At 41.3% G+C, this 22,178-nt stretch overlaps 1 protein-coding gene across 1 annotated transcript in view; it reads right to left on the bottom strand.

Annotated features, from left to right (window-relative positions):
* The window catches only part of TTC39B (tetratricopeptide repeat domain 39B), a 133,474-nt gene that overhangs the window by 54,662 nt on the left and 56,634 nt on the right, over positions 1 to 22,178 (bottom strand). Inside the window, exon 3 of the mRNA XM_027105888.1 lies at positions 10,638 to 10,733. Within this exon, the coding sequence (XP_026961689.1) occupies positions 10,638 to 10,733 (96 nt within the window). The remainder of the gene's footprint in view (positions 1 to 10,637; positions 10,734 to 22,178) is intronic.

The following is a 22,178-nucleotide window of genomic DNA, read 5'->3' on the forward strand; positions in this document are numbered from 1 at the left end:
AAAAAAAAAAAAAAAAAAAAAAAAAAAAAAAAAAGGTCATGAAGAACCTAGGGGCAAGACAGGAATAAAGACACAGACCTACTAGAGAATGGACTTGAGGATACAGGGAGGGGGAAGGGTAAGCTGGGACCAAGTGAGTGGCATGGACATATATACACTATCAAACGTAAAACAGATAGCTAGTGGGAAGCAGCCGCATAGCACAGGGAGATTAGCTCGGGGCTTTGTTACCACCTAGAAGGGTGGGATAGGGAGGGTGGGAGGGAGCCGCAAGAGGGAAGAGATGTGGGGATATATGTATATGTATAGCTGATTCACTTTGTTATACAGCAGAAAGTAACACACCATTGTAAAGCAATTATACTCCAATAAAGATGTTAAAAGAAAAGAGACAACAGGCGCAAAATGGAGTCATTTATGCTAAGCCCCACCAGGACTTAAAGCTAACCTAATTACAGTTCAAACCTTCTCCAAGAATGTGACCTATAACCAGCCAACCTGGAATTTCCTGAACAGCACTTGGAAATCCACTGGTAGACCCCTTCCACTCCCCTTAGGAGGGCAACCTAGCCTAAAACAATGCATTCTTTGCCATTAATTTCCTCTTTCCCCTGCTTCTTCTCTGCCTTGAAAAACCTTTCCTTTCCTGCAGCCTGAAGGAGCTCCTTTCTATTGCTAGATGGGATGCTGCCCAATTCACAAACAGTTTAATAAAGACAATTAGATCTTCAAATTGAGTCAGTTGAACTTGTTACTTAACACGAGTAAATTCTGTCCTGGCCTTCAATCGACTTCCCTCCTCCACTGTGCAAGAAGCTAATTTCGCCTGAATTTGCACATTCATTTCAACATTCCTTTACTCCATATAAATTTGTGCTGTTTTGATATCTCCTTCAAATCTGTTCTAACATCTGCCTAGTTCTCTCCCTGATTAATGAGTTAAGTAAAATTTTTAACATCTGTTCATTTTTACATCTGTATGAGTCATGATTTTACCCTTTTTTGAAACTCATGTTAATTATTTATGATTGATAGAAATTCTGCCCTTTAAAATGACAGCCATCTGTAAAATGTTTTGTGTAACAACATTTAACAAGAAAGTATGTCAGTAAGGAAATAAGCAGTACAATGATTCATTTCAAAGTGCTGAAAGTTGAATTTCTGTGCCACCATCCTCTCCATATTCATTTTTTAAGCAGGAAAACAAAAATCCCACTTCAGTTACTCATCTTCCAGAAGTGGGTTCTGAAGGTGCTGCAGGGAACCACGCACCCTCTGCCCCCAGGTCTTCTCATGGCTGGTTCCTTCCTGTTATTCAGATATCAGCTCAAAAAGCACCAACTCAAGACCTGCCTCGCTGACCTCAGCCCAACCTCTCTCATTGTTTTGTCTGCTCTATACCACTTATTACCATCCAAAATATCTTGTGCCTATATTTGTGGACCTGTTTGTCTTTGCCTATCTTCCCTCTCTAGGATATAAATGCAAGGAGGTTGTTTTAGTCACTGCTATGCCCCCAGGGCCTTTGGTTGTATCTAGAACATACTACAACCCCGTAAGTATTGTTGAGTGGCCGGATGCGTTGGGGGTATAGAGCGCTGCTCTGTGAGACGCTCAGAAACAGAATTCCTTATGCCTGGGACCTGAAAGCATCTCTCCTCCAGGGAGGTGCAGAAAGGAGACAAGCTCTTGGAAAAGGGGTTAGCTGGAGAGCTCATTTTGTGATGGTTAATTTTCTAAGGCAACTTGAATGGGCTAAGCGATGTCTACATAGCTGGTACAACATTATTTTTGGGTCTGTGAGGGTGTTTCTGGAAGAGATTAGCCTTTGAATTGGTGAACTGAGTAAAGCAGATGGCCTTCCCCAATGTAGGTGGGCATCAGCCAATCCGCTGGGGGCCAGGATAGAACAAAAAGGCAGAGGAAGGGGGAACGTGTGATCTCTTCTCTATCTGAGCTGGGACATCTATCTTCTCCTCTCTTGTGCTTCTGGTTACCGGGCTGTCGGGTTTCAACTGAACTGCACCACCGGCTTTCCTGGTTCTGCAGCTTGCAGACAGCAGACCATGGAACATCTCGGCTCTGATAATCACGTGAGCCAATTCCCATGACAAATCAATCTCTCTTCTCTCTCTCTCTCTCTCTCTCCCCCATCTCGATATATCTCTTTCTATCTTCTTTCTCTGAAGAACCCTAATACTAACACAGAATTGCTCTGCCCTTAAGTTTCTAGTGAATGAAGAGGTCAAATACGAATGCTAGGAGTTCACAAACCTCTCTCATGAAAATTTTTCACAAGTAAATTGCTTAATACCTTCCATATCAGTCCAGCTCCAAATTTTGTCAGTGTTAGTTCCTGAGCATCTCTTGGATTTATCCTGTTTCACCTCCACTGCCTGCCAAGTTAGCTGTCATGTGCTGCCTGGTGTCTACAGACACATTTCTCCCCCTACTTCCTCCCCCTACCTGCCCCCCTGCAATCAAATCTCTACCTAGAATTCACTCAGCTAATATTTATGGAGCTCTAACTACACACCAGACACTCTTCTAGGTGTTGGGAATACACACTGAGCAGACCCATAGGGTTCCCGGCTGTGGAAGAGCTGCGGAGGGAGGGCCGACTTAAAACAAGGAGACCAGTAACTAAGATCATCTCATACTGGGATAAGTGGTCTGGGGAAGAAACTGGTTGGGGAAGGGGGTGGGGTGAGGCCCAACATTAATGAGGATGCTCATAGAAAGTTCTTGAAGAGGGTGACATCCAAGTGCTGCAGAATGGAGGCCGCCACGAGAATACCTGGGTTGAGGGGAGAAGGGAGTTTCTAAGCTGGGAATGCGGTGAGAGCAAGGCCGAGAGCGGGAGGAATGAGGACAGAATGCAGGCACAGAACAGACACCATGGTGGCGGAGAAGATGGACTTTGTTTTGTTGTTTTTGTTTTAAATAGCAATGCTATTTTATTTTTTTAATTAATTAATTTACTTTTTTAAACATCTTTATTGCAGTATAATTGCTTTACAATGGTGTGTTAGTTTCTGCTTTATAACAAAGTGAATCAGCTATACGTATACATATATCCCCATATCCCCTCCCTCTTGCGTCTCCCTCCCTCCCACCCGAGAAGATGGACTCTATTCTAAGAACAAAAGGAAATTTTTAGCTCAGCAATGCCCACTCCCTCCCTCATCACCCCGTCCCTTCAACCATTAGGTGTTTCAGTGTTACCTCTCACCTGTTCTCTTAATTTCCACTCCCACCAGTTCTCTCGGAGTACAGCTCATCTTTTGTTACCAAGAAATGGGCTGAGAACAGATACCGGTCCCCTTGCCACAGAAACAGCCACCTCCGCATCTCAGCTGGCCACACTGGCACCTGGGTGGATGCACTTGCAAGCCCAGCTCAGAGGGAGAAACAGAAGTGGGTGCTCGGCACCTCCAAACACAGTGAACTCAACCCTTCTAAGCGTTTTACTAACCTGTTCACGTGAAATTAAGACCCCCTCCTCTCCAGAATACCAGTGCTACCATGTGTTCCACAAAGAATGACCAAGAGAGCAAGTGGAATCTCAGCTAGGACTTCTCACACGTCTGGGGGTCAGCTGTTCTCTCCATTCCCGCTGCCGCCACATTAACTGAGACGATCACCACTTCAAGCCTGAATTCTGAAACAGTCTCCCAAGAATGCCTTCGTAGTACCAGCTGTGCTTAAGCGGCTCTCAAACTTTAGGGTGCATTCAACTCACCAGAGGGCTTGTTAAAACAATACCTCTAGGCCACACCACCAGAGTTTCTGACTCCGTAGGCCTGGGATGGGCTCAGCAAGCTCCCAGATAATACTAATTTTTCTGGACACCACCCTCAGTCTATTCTGCCTAAAACAGAGGTTCAATCACACTGCCCCCTTCAATCAAGGACCTAAAATGGCAGCCACACTTACTACATAAACCCTTCCGCTCAGCCTCATAACACCGGTCCAACCAGCCTAGAGTGATGAGTCCGACTATTTAAAAACAGCCAAGGGGGCTTCCCTGGTGGCGCAGCGGTTGAGAGTCCGCCTGCCGATGCAGGGGACGCAGGTTCGTGCCCCGGCCCGGGAAGATCCCACATGCTGCGGAGCGGCTGGGCCCGTGAGCCGTGGCCGCTAAGCCTGCGCGTCCGGAGCCTGTGCTCCGCAACGGGAGAGGCCACAACAGTGAGAGGCCCGCGTACCGCCAAACCCCCCCCCCCCCCAAAAAAAACCTTACTGTTCTATAAGGGCAAACAGAAGTGAAAACTTAGCCCTTTGAAACATAAAGGTTATATTCCCTATAAGATAATCAACATGCCAGAATTTTATTATTTATGAAGATTTGAGGATGGGGGCAGGAGCACAGGGAGAAGAGGGCCATTATGGATCAAGCCAGCAGCAGGCAGACAGGAATTCTGGGTTCTTTGCTAAGTGCATCCAGAAAAAGTTTCTACTGCATTCAAGAGCCCAGGAGCCCCTTTGCTTCAAGACCCTCCATCAAAATTTTCTTATTGTGTACTAATTCCACTAAAACTGTGGTCCCAGATAACCTGCGCTCAGACTTGCAATGCCACTTTCAGTTATTTACCTGGAGATGTTGTTTCTGTCCTCTGAGAACTCACAATTTATACTGATGCTATGTTGGGTAGAGAGGTAACTGGTGACTTTTTTTCTCCTCTTTCTATATTATTTAAACTCTGTTCATGTCACTTTTATGATGAAATTTTGATTTATAAAGATTTTAAAACAGAAAAGTAGTGTTATAAAGAAAAAAGTCTCATCTCCACCAATTCCCAGCTCTGAATCCTTGAACAGCCCACCTTACCTCCCTAAGTTTCCGTTTCCTTATCTGTATGATGGGGATAGTCAAGCCTGCTGTTACTACTTTATAAGGTAGTTATAAAAATCAGGTATGCTCATGGAAATAAAAATATAAGCACTTATATATACTGAGGCATTAGTATAATTATCTAAGAGTGTCAAACTGCCCAACCTTGCCTGATAAGAACCACATACACACTCATACTTTATGACCTGGCGAAGTTTCTCCACACTTTGCACATAATCTAATGACCCAATATTAACCCTATCTGCTTCATGAGAACTGTTGCTTAAAGGCAGAGAGGGGATTTTTATGATTTGTGTTAAAATGAATAGAAGTCTAAAAAACCAATATATAATAATGCTGTACTTCGAAGTTCCTTGCCTCTTTTACTTGATAAATCAATTATTTAAAATAAGTGCACACCCAATCGAATAGTTAACACTTTTAAACTGTCCAAATGCATCTCTAATACGAACTTATTTTAAATCCACTTCTATGTAATAAAGGATCAATAGTAATAGGTAAGCATTATGAATGTTGATGGAGCTATCTAGGAAATTCACAGATGAGTTAGAAAGTTAACAGCTGTGAGGGAGGAATAGTTCCTCCCACGCCTCAGATTTCCCTGAGGCGGGCCTTGGCTGGATAACACTCCTCTGCATAACACTCGCACCTCTGCATTCCTCTTCTAGGAGGGGAGTTACCTGACTGGGCATAAGTGACCTGGCCCCCTTCCTATAGGGAAAGTGGGTACATTATAATCTATACTTTCCCCAGTGCGGTGAGCTAAGAAGGGCAGGTTCTACCCCACAACCCTCACCATCCTCACCAGGGAAGCTTGCAGTATAGCACCTGAAGTTCATTCAGAGGTGTGTCAAAAGCCCATTTCTCCAGGCATCTAATCTACGTCCTCCAATACAGTCTTTAAGAATAATAAAGCTGAGAGTCTGATCTCTATTGATCTGACCCCTTTACCGATATCTCAGCTGGCTCTAGACTTAGGCCAAAAAGAGACAGTTCTTTCAAAGAAAGAACTAAACACTTAAGATTTATAGGCACAGAATGGTAGCAGGGTCAGGGTTTACTCTTCAGAGACCTTTACCAACGTGTGTGGGAGTACTCAGGGTTCTTTCCCAGGCAAATCCAAGATCGCATCTGTACTCAAGAACTCCTGGCCAACATGCGTCAGGCCTATTGATTCAGCTGTGTGGAGCCCAGAGGTTCAAGGAGCACGCACAGCTGGACAACCAGACTACAGAGACCCCCAGTACAACTCATTAACTACCCAAGGGAGAGAAGGGACCCAATAAGTTCACAATCTGTGGTAGGCTGTGTAGACTTTTAGGCAAGTCTCTTAATCTCTCCAACTCTGTTCCCTCATCTAGAAAAGGGGTATGAGGATATGACAATATCTACTCAACAGGTATTAACATTGCTGTTAGGAAGAGCAACAAAGAAGATATAAGGTCAAAATGCTCCTAAATAATGCATTTAAAGGAATAGGGAAATACTATTATTTTTTAAAAGAATAAACATGCCTAGTCTTTCCTCCTGAATCACATGCTCATCATTCAGAACCAAACAGGATAGCAGAGCTCTGATCAGGAGCCACCCCTATGTGCCACAGTGCTTCACGTCACGTCTATTTTAGTAGATCTGTTAACTAACAGCAAGGGTGGTGTTTTTTGTTTTAGTTTTTTTTTATGAATTATTTATGTATTTATCTTTGGCTGAGTTGGGTCTTCGTTGCTGTGCACGGGCTTTCTCTAGTTGTGGCAAGCAGGGGCTACTCTTCGTTGCGGTGTGTGGGCTTCTCATTGCGGTGGCTTCTCTTGTTGCGGAGCACGGGCTCTAGGCGTGCGGGCTTCAGTAGTGAGGCTCACGGGCTCTAGAGCACAGGCTCAGTAGTTGTGGCACACGGGCTTAAGTTGCTCCACGGCATGTGGGATCTTCCTGGACCAGGGCTCGAACCCATGTCCCCTGCATTGGCAGGCGGATTCTTAACCACTGCGCCACCAGGGAAGCCCAAGAGTGGAGTTTTTAATCAATTGTTCCTAAAGAGCACTTAGTCTACAAAACCAGAACATGATACATCAAATTCCTTTAAATTACCTGTGCTTATTGCCTTTTCCTCCTATCCTGATTTATTAATAAATACAATTATAATAAGCTGCTCTTTAATAGCCCATTGGTATGGTAATAATTTAGCCTTGCCCAATCATCTCTAATAAAACTTATTTTGAAGTGGCTTCTTTTTAGCAAAGATTGCTAACTCCCCCTGGTTTTTCTTACTAGTGAATGTGCTGGTCAACCATAAACAACGAAGCAGAAGCTCCTTAGGGTAATGCCTAGTGAGTTAGAAAGAAGCAAGAAGAAAGTACAGCAAGAAGGTGAGATGCACACAAAAACCCTGTCTCAGCTTTCCTGAACTCAGTCCAGAGGTTTCCTTCTTAAGCTAGGAAGGATTTTTCCAAGACGAGATGATACACATGTCTTAATAGCATGGGAAATGTGCCTAGTACCTAAGACAAAAAGGAGGTCAAAGAAAACTAGGATGAACTCTATATAATAATGTCTGGGTTAACTATCCTGCATTCCTTTTTTCTTTCACTGTGGTAGCACACACATAATTAAAAATTTACCGTCTTAACCATTTTTAAGTGTACAGTTTAGTAGTGTTAAGTATATGTACATTGTTGTGCAACTAACTCCCAGAACTTTTTTATCCTGCAAAACTGAAACCCTATACCCTTTAAACAGCAACTCCCTCTACGCTGCATTCTTGACTAAACAATCCAAGAGAGGGTCCTTCCTTTCTCTCACAAGCCTCTAGTCAAAATTTGCCCATAACCTTAATGATTTAGCCATTTGAAAATCTCATCCTACTAAACAGTCTTTAGAACTCAGGCTTCCGGGTGACCAGAACTCCCTGCATAACTCTGGGATTCGCATATGCCAGCTTTCGTCAGGTAATAATTAAAGCTACCAATGGTCTGTGCCCATGCTGAGCTATGGTCTAGGCTAGATAAGTGAAATATTAAAATGTCTGTAAATGGGTTTCCCTGGTGGCGCAGTGGTTGAGAGTCCGCCTGCCGATGCAGGGGACGCGGGTTCATGCCCCGGTCCGGGAAGATCCCACATGCCGCGGAGCGGCTGGGCCCGTGAGCCATGGCCGCTGAGCCTGCACATTCGGAGCCTGTGCTCCGCAACGGGAGAGGCCACAGCAGTGAGAGGCCCGCGTACCGCAAAAAAGAAAAAAAAAAAGAACCCATGGTTGTCAAAGCACTTTGTAAGACTAAACAGATGAGAGGGATTACAACCAGGGAAGCAAATGGGTTCATCATTAAAGATGCTCTGGCCAGGAAATGAGGAGATGGAGCATCAAGATGCAGATCAACCACTGCCTGGCTGAGGCACCCTGGGTATGTCACCTGCCATCCAGGATTGCTCGTTTGTGAAATAGTGACTAAACTCCCTCCTTGACTGCCTCACAGCTTTGTGTGGAGGAGCAATACACCGGGTGTCAGTGGAGCAGTCACATGGGGAGTATACATTAGCTAGGGCGCCATTATGCTCTATGCGGTCTAACTACCCACAGACTTGCTCAAGTTAGAAGCATTGCTCAACTTTGCAGATGTCCTTCTGGGCTGCTTCACAATAAATTTACAAGTGCTTGTTTTTACAAATGCATTAGAAGACCTGTTGATTGAAAGGCAGAGTAGGAATTTTTATTGTTTCATTTTTTTAAAGAAAAATCTTAATTTTAATAATTTACTTTTAAAACGAAACCTACAAATGCTAATACTATACTTCTTACGTTTCCCTCCTGTTTCTTCCTTTATATGTCTTTAAACCTTTTCCTCTCTGCCCTCTTTCCAACTCAGAAAACGCACAAATCTCACTCATTTCTACTTAAAGTAAAACCAGCCAAAAAGATAACTTTCGATTTTGTTTTCTCTCCTGAACTTCTCCCACTCCTTCTCTTCATAGGCAAAAGCTTCAAAAAAGAGTTGACTCTCACTTTCCCTACTTCCCCTCCTCCCATTCATCTTCCACTGCAGCAAGGAACCCTTGCTGGCAAGGAACCCTCTAAGCTAAAGGTCTATGATGACCTAACTACAAAATACAAAGGATGCTTTCCAGCCTTTATCCACGTAGACCTCTTTGCAACACCTGGCTCTGCTGACCTCATTCCAGAACTCACCCCTCCCCAACCCCTTGCCCACCTTGCAGCTACCATCTCATTTAATCGTCCTGTCCCTCAAACCTCCATAGCTCTGCATGAAATCATTCCATTAGCTGCTCCTTCAATGTCTGTGTTCATGGGGCTTCCTTCCTTCACTCTCTTCTCATTTGTTTTGCTCTCTCTTGGAAAGAGCACGTACAGTTCATGCCTTCAGAACTACACATATGCTGAAAATTCCCAGTCTACCGATACAACACAGAGCTCTCTCTGAATGCTATGCCCTTAATTTATCACTGCTTTCAGTAATATTTTTTAAATTTATTTTATCCCAGCTTTCAAACTCAGCATTATATAAATGTTGATGCAGTGGTTACCTAGGAAACTATCAGATCAGTTAGAGGACAACTATGAGGGAGGAATACATATTTCTGAAGATAGCTCAGATTTCCATGAGCAGAGACATATGAAATCAAAAAGTAGTGTGGAAAATAAACGCCTTCAGATCCTGAGAAGTTATTTTCAACTTCATCTCCATTCCTCAATCCTTATAAATATTGCACCGCTTCCTTATATTGTGAGGGTTGAGTCCTAAGACAAACCGCCAAGCCCATGAGTATTGTGAACATACTCAAAAGTAGCTGAAATTTCAAATGCAAAATCTAAAAGGCCGAAGACATGCTGTATAAAGTTTAATAAACCCGTAAGGATAAATGGAAAGCACTTTTTCATGGTATAAAATAAAGCTTTAACAAAGTTGCCTTAATAACCGAGAAAGGAACAACTTACATATTCAAAAAGTGACAACTGGCTAAAATAATTCTAAAATGGGCGTAAAGGAACAGTACTTAGCAATCAAATATGATATTATAAAACACATTCACTGGAAAGGAAAAATGTCACGATGTATTATGCTTTGAAGTGGGTTACCAAAGAGTAAAATTAATATGATCCCAATTTAGAAAAAAAATTAATATCTCTATATATGAAGAGAAAAAGAAAGAATACACACCCAAAAAACAGTTATGGTGATGGTAATACATATTTTATCTCTCCTTTGTGCTTTTGTATATTTCCTGAATTTTCTATGACAAATGCTTCTTAAATGCACTTTTAAGCCAAAGTTACAAGAAGAATACAGTTAGAAAAACAATCACAATACAATGTTCAATGAAAAAGGTATGGCTACATCTATATCAAGGAGCACATGCCTAGAGAAAAGACTGGAATGAAATATACCAAAATTCTAACAGTGCTCATAATTCTTCTTTCCTCCATCTTGCCCGATGCTTGGCAATATGGTTACATTATTTCATAATAAAATAAATGGTTAAAATTTTAAAAGATGAAAAAAGGCTCAAGAGGGAGTTGTACCCCAAGAGTTGAATTTGGTTTTGTTTCTGCTTTTATGTAACAGGGTGACCTACTCACTAAATCCCTTAGGAGCTCTGAGACTCCTTCCCTAATTTGTAAAATGGGCACTTATACCTGCCCAGGCCTCTCTCCACCCTACCCATTAGTAAAACACAAAGCCCTATCTAACATCAACACTGCAATTTACCCAAGGGTTGGACTGCTCTCCCCAGTCCCCCAGAAACACCCACACACACCCCCTTTCCTGACCTTTTCACGTTAGATGTTCGGTGCTGTCCGGATGCCTGTTTTGTATCAAACGATGAGAAGTGTTGGCTACTTGTTGCCATATCTACACGAGAAGGCCTGTTAATAAAAAGGCAGTGAGGTTGTTACTTCTTTGTCTTACAGGAAAAGTCTACATAGATTAAAGTATACAACACAAGTCGTTCAATTATTTATATTATCTCACTTCCATTTCTTATCAGTTTTGAAAATCAAACAGAATCCACTCAGTTACATGGTGAATATTCCTGAAATACAGCCCCAATAAAATAAACTTATTTTTCTTTATATTCCAGTACACAAAAAAGAAATTAATGAAATCACCCCCCAAAACTCTCCACCCAAAGATAACATTGTAGCTTGTATATATCCTTCCAAATCTTTTCCCTATCTATCTGTCTATATTTTTCTTGATTGAAATGGAATATTACTGTAGGGGAGGAAAAAGTTTTTGTCAACCCTCTTAGGGTCACTGGCTGGGTCTGGAAATTAAACTGACAAAGACAGATCAACAAGAGAAAAGCACACAAAGTTAATTGAATGGTTACATGTACGTGAGAGCCTTCATAGAACAATAAAGACCCAAAGAAGTGAGCAGAGCAGAAATCTTTTATACCTTTCTGACAAAGAAACAATACATTTGTCAAGAATTGGAAAAACAAATGGTGAAGGCCTAGGGGTAAATGGTGAAGGAATAACTTGGAATAAATAAGGGTTAATTTAACAAGATTTGTCTGCAGACTCTGAGCTGTACGAGTCTGTCTCCAGTAAAAACAGAATTTATGTCCCACCTTTAGGCAGAAAGAGGGAACTTTTTCAGTGTTTACTGCTTCTTGATTGCCTTCAGCTCAAAATGATTTTTATGTCAAAGAGGCATACGTATTTTGGGATAACATATTCTGGTTTCCTTTATTATATGCTTACTTTATCCTGAATCTTTTCTTCTCAACAAATACAGAGTTGCTCTATCATAGCTAGTGTCCACATAGCAGTCTACTGAATAGAGGTAACATAATTTGTTACCTATCCCTCATTTTGAGGCATGCTAGTTGCTCCCAATGTTTGGCAATTATCAATACAAACAATACTGCAATAAGCCCCTTTACTCACTTGCCTGATTATTTCCTAAGGATAAATTCTGGAGTGAAAGGGCAAGTATTTTGTAAAATATCTTATGTGTTAAAAACTGGCTTGTTTCCCATTATATATTTATACCACAGAATGCTGAGGTAACATAGAGGAGCTGGAGACCAATCTGGTTTGCAGAATCTTAGGCCATATTTTGACCTAGATCTACCGCAGAGACACACGCAGAGGCAAGCCTACTGGAGAGAAGGAAACTTCCATAGAGCTTAAGAATAAGCCCTGCCCTGTATATAACAGAATCGTCAACCTCCCACTGACGATTCACCTTAACTGTCCACAGCCATAGAGAAGAGAGGAAAGGATTATTGACCATCCCTTTAGGAAAGCTTCTTTTTTTTTAAATTCTAAGATGTCAATGCCCTTATTGTACATTAAGTGGAGTATGATTATATTCTACCTTCAGACTTCCCAATACCCGGTAATATTTTATATTCAACATTCATCTTTTCTTGAACATGTCAAGTTTCCTAAATTTCATGTATCAGGTTAGGGGAAAATCAAGGTTCTTTTCACAAGGGTGGTTGGGTGTAGGTGATGGGAGAAAAGAAAACGCCACGGTTAAGTGGAAATGTAGCTTGAAGGCATGTTATTTTCTATCACAAGAGCTTCTTACCAGGAGAATGGAGGAAGCCCTAAGCACTTAGGTAAACCAGACTCCAGGGTACTGACTGACATCTCAGTTTACAAGCAGGGAAAGAGGAATAAGATAGATTCAAAGGGCTGTCTAGCCTTTCGGACCCTTCTTGCCTATCTGTTCCCTTACAGATTCATTTATAAGGACTAGAAAAATATGTTCTCTGAAATGTATATAAAAATGTCCCCATTTCTCATTTGCCTTATCTTTAATTTTAAAATTCTCCCCAATATTGAAATTTTTATATAATCAAAATTAATATTTCCCTTTAATATTTCTGATTTTGAGGGCATACTTAGGAAAACCTCCCCTCCACAAAGATTATATAACATAATTTTACCATGCTGCTTATTTTTTTAATATTTAATATGTTGATCCATTTATAATTTGAGTATATGATACAAGATAGTGCTGTGCATTTTTCTTAACCTTTTGCTATTTTTCCCAAGATAATTTTTAAAAACCTGTATCTTTACCCCAATGATTTGACATACCATATATATAAAACACTAAATTAATTAAGTTCTGCTAAAATCAAGTCTGTTGTGTCAGGTAACTGTTGCATGTTTCAAAGCTACAATTATAGCATCTTTACCAGGCAGAAAACACTTAAATTTAGCAGAACTTAATAATTATTAATAAAACAATACTAGATATTTTTTCATTTTTCTGGGGTACAAAAGTTTAGTTTTTTATGCTTTTCTATACATGTACATTAAGTCCCAGAAATTCTACAGTATTTTAAAATTCTTATTAGTATCACAATAAGTACATCATGCTACAAACTGATTTTTTTATTCAGTTTTTTTTTATAGACCTAATTCATTCACTTACTAGATAGTAAACTACTATCTAGTATTTTATCAAGAACCTATTTTCCCCTTTTTTATGAGAAATGCTTAAATACATAGAGGAAATAATTTAACACACAAGTATATCTAGAATCCACTTTTGTGTACAGTGTGATCTAAATTTAATTGTTTCCCCTATGGATAGGCAATTATCTCAACAGCAATGAATAACTCATCCTTCAGCTACTCAGTAGCTTTGAAATAAGATTAAAAAAAAAAGATTGCATGCCCACTCAATGCCATCTTGGAGCACTGTCTAACAGGCCCACCCAAGGAATATTTCATTCTATAAGGGATATATCCTTGTTTGACTTGCTATTTTCTATTGATTAAGGTCTATATTCTATAAAATAATATGTTAACTTGCAGATTTTTTTGGTCTGGTACATATGCAAATAATTTGGTATGGTTATGGTTTTATTGCCTTGTAGGAGATTAACCAGTTTTGTATATAACAAATCTTATTCGAACATTTTTCCTTCAATTCCCCAAATGCTCTTGGAACGGTTTCACCATCTTGATGATTTCCTCATTGATAAGTAAATGTTTGACATGCGTTCACGCTAAAATTATCACACTCCAACGTAATGAATGACGCTGTTATCTCTAACCCAGGGCAGGTTTTCATACATGTACAGGGCAGTTTCAGGCACTCTTTGGATCCATTCACTTATTTGCCTCTGTCTGCACCATTCACACAACTTTCATTAGCTTGGCTTTATTAGATCCTATATGACAATGGGCAAGCCCTCTACTTTATTAAATGCTCTTTGGGGGAGGGGGGGTGTCTGGGACTGCTATTGCAACTTCATTCTTATTTACAAGTTTTAGAATCAGTTATTGTAAAGTTCCAAGAAAAGTCCTGCTGAGGTTTTGAGTGGGACTTCATTATATTTTCAGAGATTTTGCAGAGAACTGTAAACTTTACAATATTATATTTTCCACATCTATACACATTTATTCAGGTCTTCTCTTACTTCCTTCAATAAAGGAAGGAAATATACATAACACACTGCACTGAGGTACGTGTACCCTTGCAAAGACGCCATGCTAGATGTTCCTTATATTGCTTTAGTTTTAGAATGTGTACCACCAAAGCAAGCACAGTTAGTAAAATTTTAACTGAAAAAAATGACTCGTCTGTTCCACTTCTGAGCATAACCTAGACGTTAAACTCAAATGTCAGGAAAAAAAATGTATTTTTAGCTAGAGAAAACTATTGTTATTGGGTTTATAGAGGCTAAGAAAAACAGTACCTCGTATTTCATTTACAGGTATAGGTATGCTAGAAAATGTGTCCTTATTTTGCCCTGATTTTACTTCTTTAATTTCTGTACGTTTTTAAACAGCTTTACTGATACATTATTCACAGACCATACAATTCACTCACTTAAATTATACAATGTTTTTTAATATTCATAGATAGTATGTCACTTTCACCACAATCTAATTTTACATCTTGTCACCCAAAAGATACTCTATATCCATCCACCAGCAATCGCTTCCCATGTCCCTCCACCCCTAGCCCTAAGAAACCACTAATTTACTTCCTGTATGTACACATTTGCCTATTCTGGATGTTTTATATTAATGAAATTATATAATATGTGGTCTTTCATGACTGGTTTTTTTCACTTAGCATAATGTTTTCAAGAGTCATTTGAGCTGTTGCATGTATCAATACTTCATTCCTTTTTACTGCCAAATAGTAATCCATTGCATAGATATAACACACTTCCTTTGTCATTTCATTAGTTTACGGGTATAAGGGTTATTTCCACTTTTTGGCTATTATGAATAATGCTGCTATTAATATTCATGTACGAGTTCTTGTGTGGACATATACTTCATTTCTCTTGATATATAACCAGGGGTGGAATTGCCGAATCCTATGGTAATTCTATGTTTGACATTTTGAAGAGCTGCCAGACCATTTTCCAAAGTGACTGTGTGATTTTACATTCCCACCAGTAATGTATGAAAGTTTCAGTTTCTCCACATCTCGGACAACACGTGTTACTGTCCATCTTCGGGGGTGTGATGGTATCTTACTGTGGTTTTGATTTGCATTTGTCTAATGACTGGTACTGAGTATCTGCTTAGCTACATATTAACCATTTGTACGTCTTCTTTGGAAAAATGCCTGTTCAGGTTCTTTGGCCATTTTTTAATTGGGTTACTTGCCTTTTTATTATCGAGTTTCATACTGCTCTAATTTTTAATCACTAGGTAGAACTATTCTCAGATGAAAAGCTTACAGCTTCACTTTTTATACTTTTTCTCTCATTCAAATCATAGTTAGCAGAATCAATTCAAATTTAATTTCCCCCAATAAATCCGATACAATGAGCTATGTTCCTGCACGATGAAATATAAGCTAGCCCATTTAAAAAAGAAATAAAATAAAATTTCAAAAATTAATAAAAAGACACTTAATATCTTTGAGGCTTTTTCATCAAAGTTAAAATCTCTCTTTAGGGGACGAGAGAAATGCATGAAGAAAGACCAGTGGGTGTGCTCCAGGAGGCACCATTATGAAACCTACAGTTGGAATGGCGCTCACTGGAGCTATGACACAGGACTCCAGCGGCACCACCAACAGATTTCCAGGAAACCTACTGCTTCATATTATTACCCATATGACCAACCTGTCTTTCTTACCAAAGAAAACTGCTCATCAGACCAAATCCTGTCCCATGGATGATGTTTTCAAATAGCCATTCTCATGGCCAACGATCAGAGGAAAAAGGGAGGTGCTACTCCTACTGCTGGGAGAGCAGAACAGCCCAGAAATTACCAGGCACTCCCCAAATACATGTTACTGTCAACTTCACCCCCTCGCCTGCTATGCTATAAGAATCAAAGGAAAGGGGCTTCCCGGTGGCGCAGTGGTTAAGAATCCGCCTGCCAACACTGGGGACACGGGTTCGAGCCCTGGTCCGGGAAGATCCCACATGCCACAGAGCAACTAAGCCCGTGCACCGCAACTACTGAGCCTGCAAGCCACAACTACTGAGCCCATGCGCCACAACTGCTGAGCCTGCGAGCCACAACTACTGAGCCTGCGGGCCACAACTACTGAAGCCCGTGTGCCTAGAGCCCATGCTCCACAACAAGAGATGCCACCGCAATGACAAGCCCGTGCACCGCAACAAAGAGTAGCCCCCGCTCGCCACAACTAGAGAAAGCCCATGTGCAGCAACGAAGACCCAATGCAGCCAAAAATAAATTAATTAAAAATAAATAAATTTTAAAAAAGAATCAAAGGAAAGAAATTTCAACATTTTTTTTTTTTTTTGCCATACTAGTCCTATCCTTTAGAGGGAAGATCTAAAAAGCTGAAAAATGCCAAAGGGCAAGCACCAACACAGGATATAATTATTCTATTAGGTGAGATACTAGTGAATTTATAAACTAGATAAACTACCCCTAAAAAATTCGTGCTTAGACTTATTAAAAAAGGCTTCCTCAATCAAAATTATAAACCTTCATATTATCTGAAGGACTTGGGTGGTTTTTACATTCTTTGTGCTTTTCCATAAAAGGAAGAGCTCAAGGAGGTGGAGAAACTTAACTTGGAAGAAAGAAGGGTTAGAGGAAAGCAGAGAAAAAGAAAGAATATGAGAGCTATTTCCAGACACTTCCCTCCCTTGTTCACTTGGAAGGTTCCAATTCATCCTTCTAGATCAGCTTCTCTGGAGCTGTATCCTACTCCCAAATGATTCAGAAAAATACATAATAGTGAGTATACAGACAGAGAATAATACACAAATGTAGCAAAATGTTAAAAAGGGATTCAGGGTATAGAGAAGTTCTCTGTATTATTCTCATACCTTTACTCTTAAGTATGGAGTTACTGCAAAATAAGATGTTTTTAAAAGACTGCTCCTGTAGCAAAAGGCAGAGAACAGAGATTAAATAGGAGTGGCCACTAGGCCTCTGGCACCTGTGGACCAGCCAACACCAGTGGAGAATGCCAAGCCCTTGGGGTCATGGGCACACCAACAGGTCCAGCCATCAGAGGTGCTTCGGGAGCAGAGGCAGCAAGGACAGAGCTCACTGCAAAAATAGCCGATGAGACTTCAACCAGAGAGCAACACCCAGACCAGGGCTCCATCCCTGTGTCACTTCCTCCTGCCTCCAGAGGCCATCCGGGAAGGAGGAGAGGGAGGGGGAACCTTTGAGAAGGGAGATGTCAGCCCGATGCAGAGTTTAAGTTTTTACTTGTCTGGGCATTTACCTCTCCTACTCCCCCAAGAAAATCTGAGTCCCTCCGAAAGAGGCTTTCTGAATTTTGAACAGATGATGTCATCTTTAATTGACAACTTAATGGTTTTTTCCCCATCCTCAAGGGAGATGAGAGTTCCAGGGCAAAGTGAGGACAGGTAAAAAGAATAAAAGTTCATTTCTGGATAAAAGAGAAAGCATGCCCAGACCCTACTTACTAAGAAAATGGAGGGTGGGACTTACTGTCTTTTTAGAAAAAATAAAGTACCCCAATAGATGCTGTTTTTCTTGCCCAGAGCCACAGCAAATCACTGACAGAGTTGGAAACTAAAATCAGAGCCTGTATCTTTTCAGCTTCTTTCCTTAGGCAAAGCAAACTGTACTCCACGTTATTTAAAACAAGTAACAATAGAATGTTAGTTGGCAAGAGATACACACGGCACCTGTTTCATTTTGCTGGGGTTTTTTTTTTACTCATTTTTTTAAATTTAAAAGAAAATCCCTTCCCTACTGGAAGGTTCTCTTATTTCTAGTGGAAAATTTCTACCTAATCTTTTAACTATCCTTCTTCAGTTCCCTACTGTAGTGCGAATTAGGAGAAAGCATGCTGCAACACAGGCAGAATGCTGGATTCTACCCTAGCTGTGCAAGCAGTGTGACTATGGACCAATCATTCACCTCTGCCAGGGGCTGGGGGTGGGGTGAGTAGGAAGCAGGGAGGCTACTGTTTAACGTGTGTAGAGCTTCCATTTTACAACATGAAAAGACTTACAGAGGTGAATGGTGGTGATGGTTGCACCACATTATGAATGTATTTATTAATACTACTGCAGTGGTGGTTATGACGGTTAAAGTTTATGTTACATGTATTTTACAACGATAAAAACAAAAACAACAAAAATGGGGGACTTCCCTGGTGGCACAGTGGTTAAGAATCCACCTGCTAATGCAGGGGACATGGGTTCGAGCCGTGGTCCGGGAAGATTCCGCATGCCGCGGAGCAACTAAGCCCGTGTGCCACAACTACTGAGCCTGTGTGCCACAACTACTGTAGCCCGTGTGCCTAGAGCCTGTGCTCCACAGCAAGAGAAGCCACCGCAATGAGAAGCCCAGCAAAGAGTAGCCCCCATTCACCACAACTAGAGAAAGCCTGTGCACAGCAACGAAGACCCAACGCAGCCATAAATAAATAAATAAATTTATTTTTAAAAAAAAGGGGGGGAAAAGCAGCACACACACAAAAGCCAGAAGAGGGCTAACAATACATTTGTCCTGTCTACCTCACAGGGATGCTCTGCAGAAGCAATGCATTCCATTTTGTAAAATCACTTTTTAAACTGGAACATGACATAAATGTGGTGCTGATGTTGTTAGAAGAGTTAAGTGATTGGGGCCAAGAACTTCCCATTAGACAGACCACTGCACTCCTGCTACTCAGCAGTTCAAGTTTCCCTCAGTCACAGCCAGAGGCCACTTGGTGGCACTTCGCCACTTTCCTTAGTCCCTCAAAGGAGGGATGCAGACCCTTTTCAGGATGCAGAGCAAATGGAGGTTTTCAGCATAACACTGAATGGGGGTAACTGTTTATCATTTCTTTTAAAACACCACCTAAAACAAAGATTAGCAAAATAAGAAATTTCTAAAAAGCAATGGTGAAAATAAGCTTTCCTTTCATTTGTCTCATGATCCATGAAGGAAAGAAAAATTAAGGCTACCCAAAAGTTTTCCAGGCTAGATAATGTGTCTTTCCTCTGGGTTCCATGGTCAGAATTTAAAACTCATCATAGTGGGCTTCCCTGGTGGCGCAGTGGTTGAGAGTCCGCCTGCCGATGCAGGGGACACGGGTTCGTGCCCCGGTCCGGGAAGATCCCACATGCCGCGGAGCGGCTGGGCCCGTGAGCCATGGCCGCTAAGCCTGCGCGTCCGGAGCCTGTGCTCTGCAACGGGAGAGGCCACAACAGTGAGAGGCCCGCATACCGCAAAAAAAAAAAAAAACTCATCATAGTATGATGAATGGTCTACTTTTCAGTTGCTGTGAGTAGCTTACAAGCTTTTTAAGGACAGGGACTCTCTTAGCCCAGAGAAGCTCAATAAAGTTTTGGTTGAATGAATGACATTTGTATTTATTCTATATCTGTTAGCACCCTTGTGCCAAACACAATATCAATACCTGGCATTTTATGTCATTTATGTAGATCACGGAAAGTATCCATGAATATCATGGAGTCCTCATTCACAAGCAGCTATCAGTAAATATTACGGCTTCCCCCACAAACATCTATTAGAGGAGACAAGCCAAACACAAGGGGAAACATACAAATACTCAGGTAATTAAGCACCAAAGTTTAATTTTCTTTAGCTCTTCAATGTGTGGCTGTTTTCATAGTGGTGTACTGTATATATTCATATTCAGCCTGTGGTACCAAGTGGGCACATAAAATGGTTTTGTTATACAGGGATGATATTGCCTTTAAAAATAGCTAATATTAAAGATGGGTGATGGCACATAATGCTGTATATTAAGGCCCAGTTTGCTAGCTCATGGCAAGGCTCAAATTCTGACCCACCCAGTAAGCTAAGAAGATAATGACTACAGCCCCAAACCTCAAGAGAAAGTCAAGTCTGGGTCCCACACTTCCCTGGTTTCTAAAATATAGTCACCTGTAATGACCTGAAATAAGATATTCTATAACCCACTAATCTAAAACGATCACCAAAGAAATCCATTCATACCACTTGAATGGTCCCTAAAGACTTTCCACACCAGGTATTCCCTGGTAGCACAGCGGTTAAGAATCTGCCTGCCAATGCAAGGGGCATAGGTTCGAGGCCTGGTCCGGGAAGATCCCACAAGCCACGGAGCAACAAAGCCCATGCACCACAACTACTGAGCCTGCGCTCTAGAGCCCGTGAGCCACAACTACTGAGCCCACGTGCCTAGAGTCCGTGCTCCGCAACAAGAGAAGCCACGCAATGAGAAGCCCACGCACCGCACCAAAGAGTAGCCCCTGCTTGGGGCAACTAAGAGAAAGCCTCGCGCAGCAACAAAGACCCAGGGCAGCCTAAAATAAATAAGTTTTTAAAAAAAAGACTTTCCACACCTGTGAACTGATGAACTATCAAAAGAAAAACAAGCTACGCATGAAATTCATGTCAAACTTTTGTTCGTATAATCTGCCTATAGATGCAGTCCTGCCCTTTCTGTCTTTCCAAAGATATAAGTGTAAATTTTGTGTTGAAAAGTAGAAAGCAAGTCAAAACGACAGGAAGATCTCTGAGCATGAGGTCAAAAAACCTATAAGCATTTTTCATATGCAGAGGGCACTGAGACTTTATTAAAAAAGGGAGGGGGCTTCCCTGGTGGCGCAGTGGTTGAGGGTCCGCCTGCCGATGCAGGGGACACGGGTTCGTGCCCTGGTCCGGGAGGATCCCACATGCTGCGGAGCGTCTGGGCCCGTGAGCCATGGCCGCTGAGCCTGCGCGTCCGGACCCTGTGCTCCGCAACGGGAGAGGCAACAACAGGGAGCGCCCCAAGAAAAAAAAAAAAAAAAAAAAAAAAAAAAAGGGAGGGGGCTGCCTACATTCCCCCAATCAACCCATGGCTAAGAGACACAATACAACAGCCTGTAGGAGCACAGATCGGCCAACTTTTAGCACCATGGAGTCGCAGTCAGCACTTTGAATAACTTTGGGCAACTGATTTAACATTTTCCCACCTCGTTTTCCTTCTCTGTAAAAGGGGAGATCAATTAACACGGTTGTTATTTAAGATACAAAGACAGACTTTCTGTGGGTACCGGACCTGACACAGAAGACATTTTAAAAAGGATCTAAACCATTTCTTCTCCACTAAGATATGAAAACGATGACACAGCAAAAAGCTGCTAAACCTCCCTCACTGCTTTGTTCAGGAAACCACACAGAGCCTCAAAATCCCTTATCTCATGACAGGCCTCAGAGACTTCTGCTAATCAAATGAGAGATTTGATGCAAAATATGGGAGATTAAAAACCATACAAAGTCACAAGTGGGTTATAATCTTATAAATTTGTTTATGATGTACTGGGTTGGAAATCAAAACGTATTTTCCATAAAAACAACGATTGATATATATCTATACCAATATATATCTCTATGCATGCGTTGTGTGTGTGTGTGTATATATACACATGCATATATCTCTATGTACATTCATATGTATATGCACACAAATATGTTAAATTCTCTACCTAAGCCATCAAAGCCTATTTAAGCCCTAAATTATAAATAACTGGCCAGAGTCTTAAGAGTCAGGAGCGAGAGGACTTCACCACTCATACTTTAGTGACACTTCAGTGGCTCATCATGGCCCTTGCCACAGTTTCTTGGCAAGGTACCCTTGGTACCTGTCTTTCTCTAACCAGACTATCCTCACTAGAACTGCAGGCCTCTCAAGCTTCTTGGCAAACCCTGAAGAGACCATAGTGAAGGGGATCAGAGTATGTCACCCCAAAATATATCATTTTCACGTAAAGATTATTTTGAGGTGAAGGCAATTAGCTCTCTGCTCTCTTCCTTTCTATCTAAAATCAGGGTATCAATTTCCTTGTGTAATGATGTCTCCCTCTCCCACACCAGGAAGAAAACTAGTCCAAAGATAACTCTTATCACCTGAGAGGACTCTTAGCT

This window comes from Aethalodelphis obliquidens, unplaced genomic scaffold (assembly GCF_003676395.1).
Source record: "Aethalodelphis obliquidens isolate GAN/ISIS:26980383/991018 unplaced genomic scaffold, ASM367639v1 scaffold7, whole genome shotgun sequence".
Classification (NCBI taxonomy): domain Eukaryota; kingdom Metazoa; phylum Chordata; class Mammalia; order Artiodactyla; family Delphinidae; genus Aethalodelphis; species Aethalodelphis obliquidens.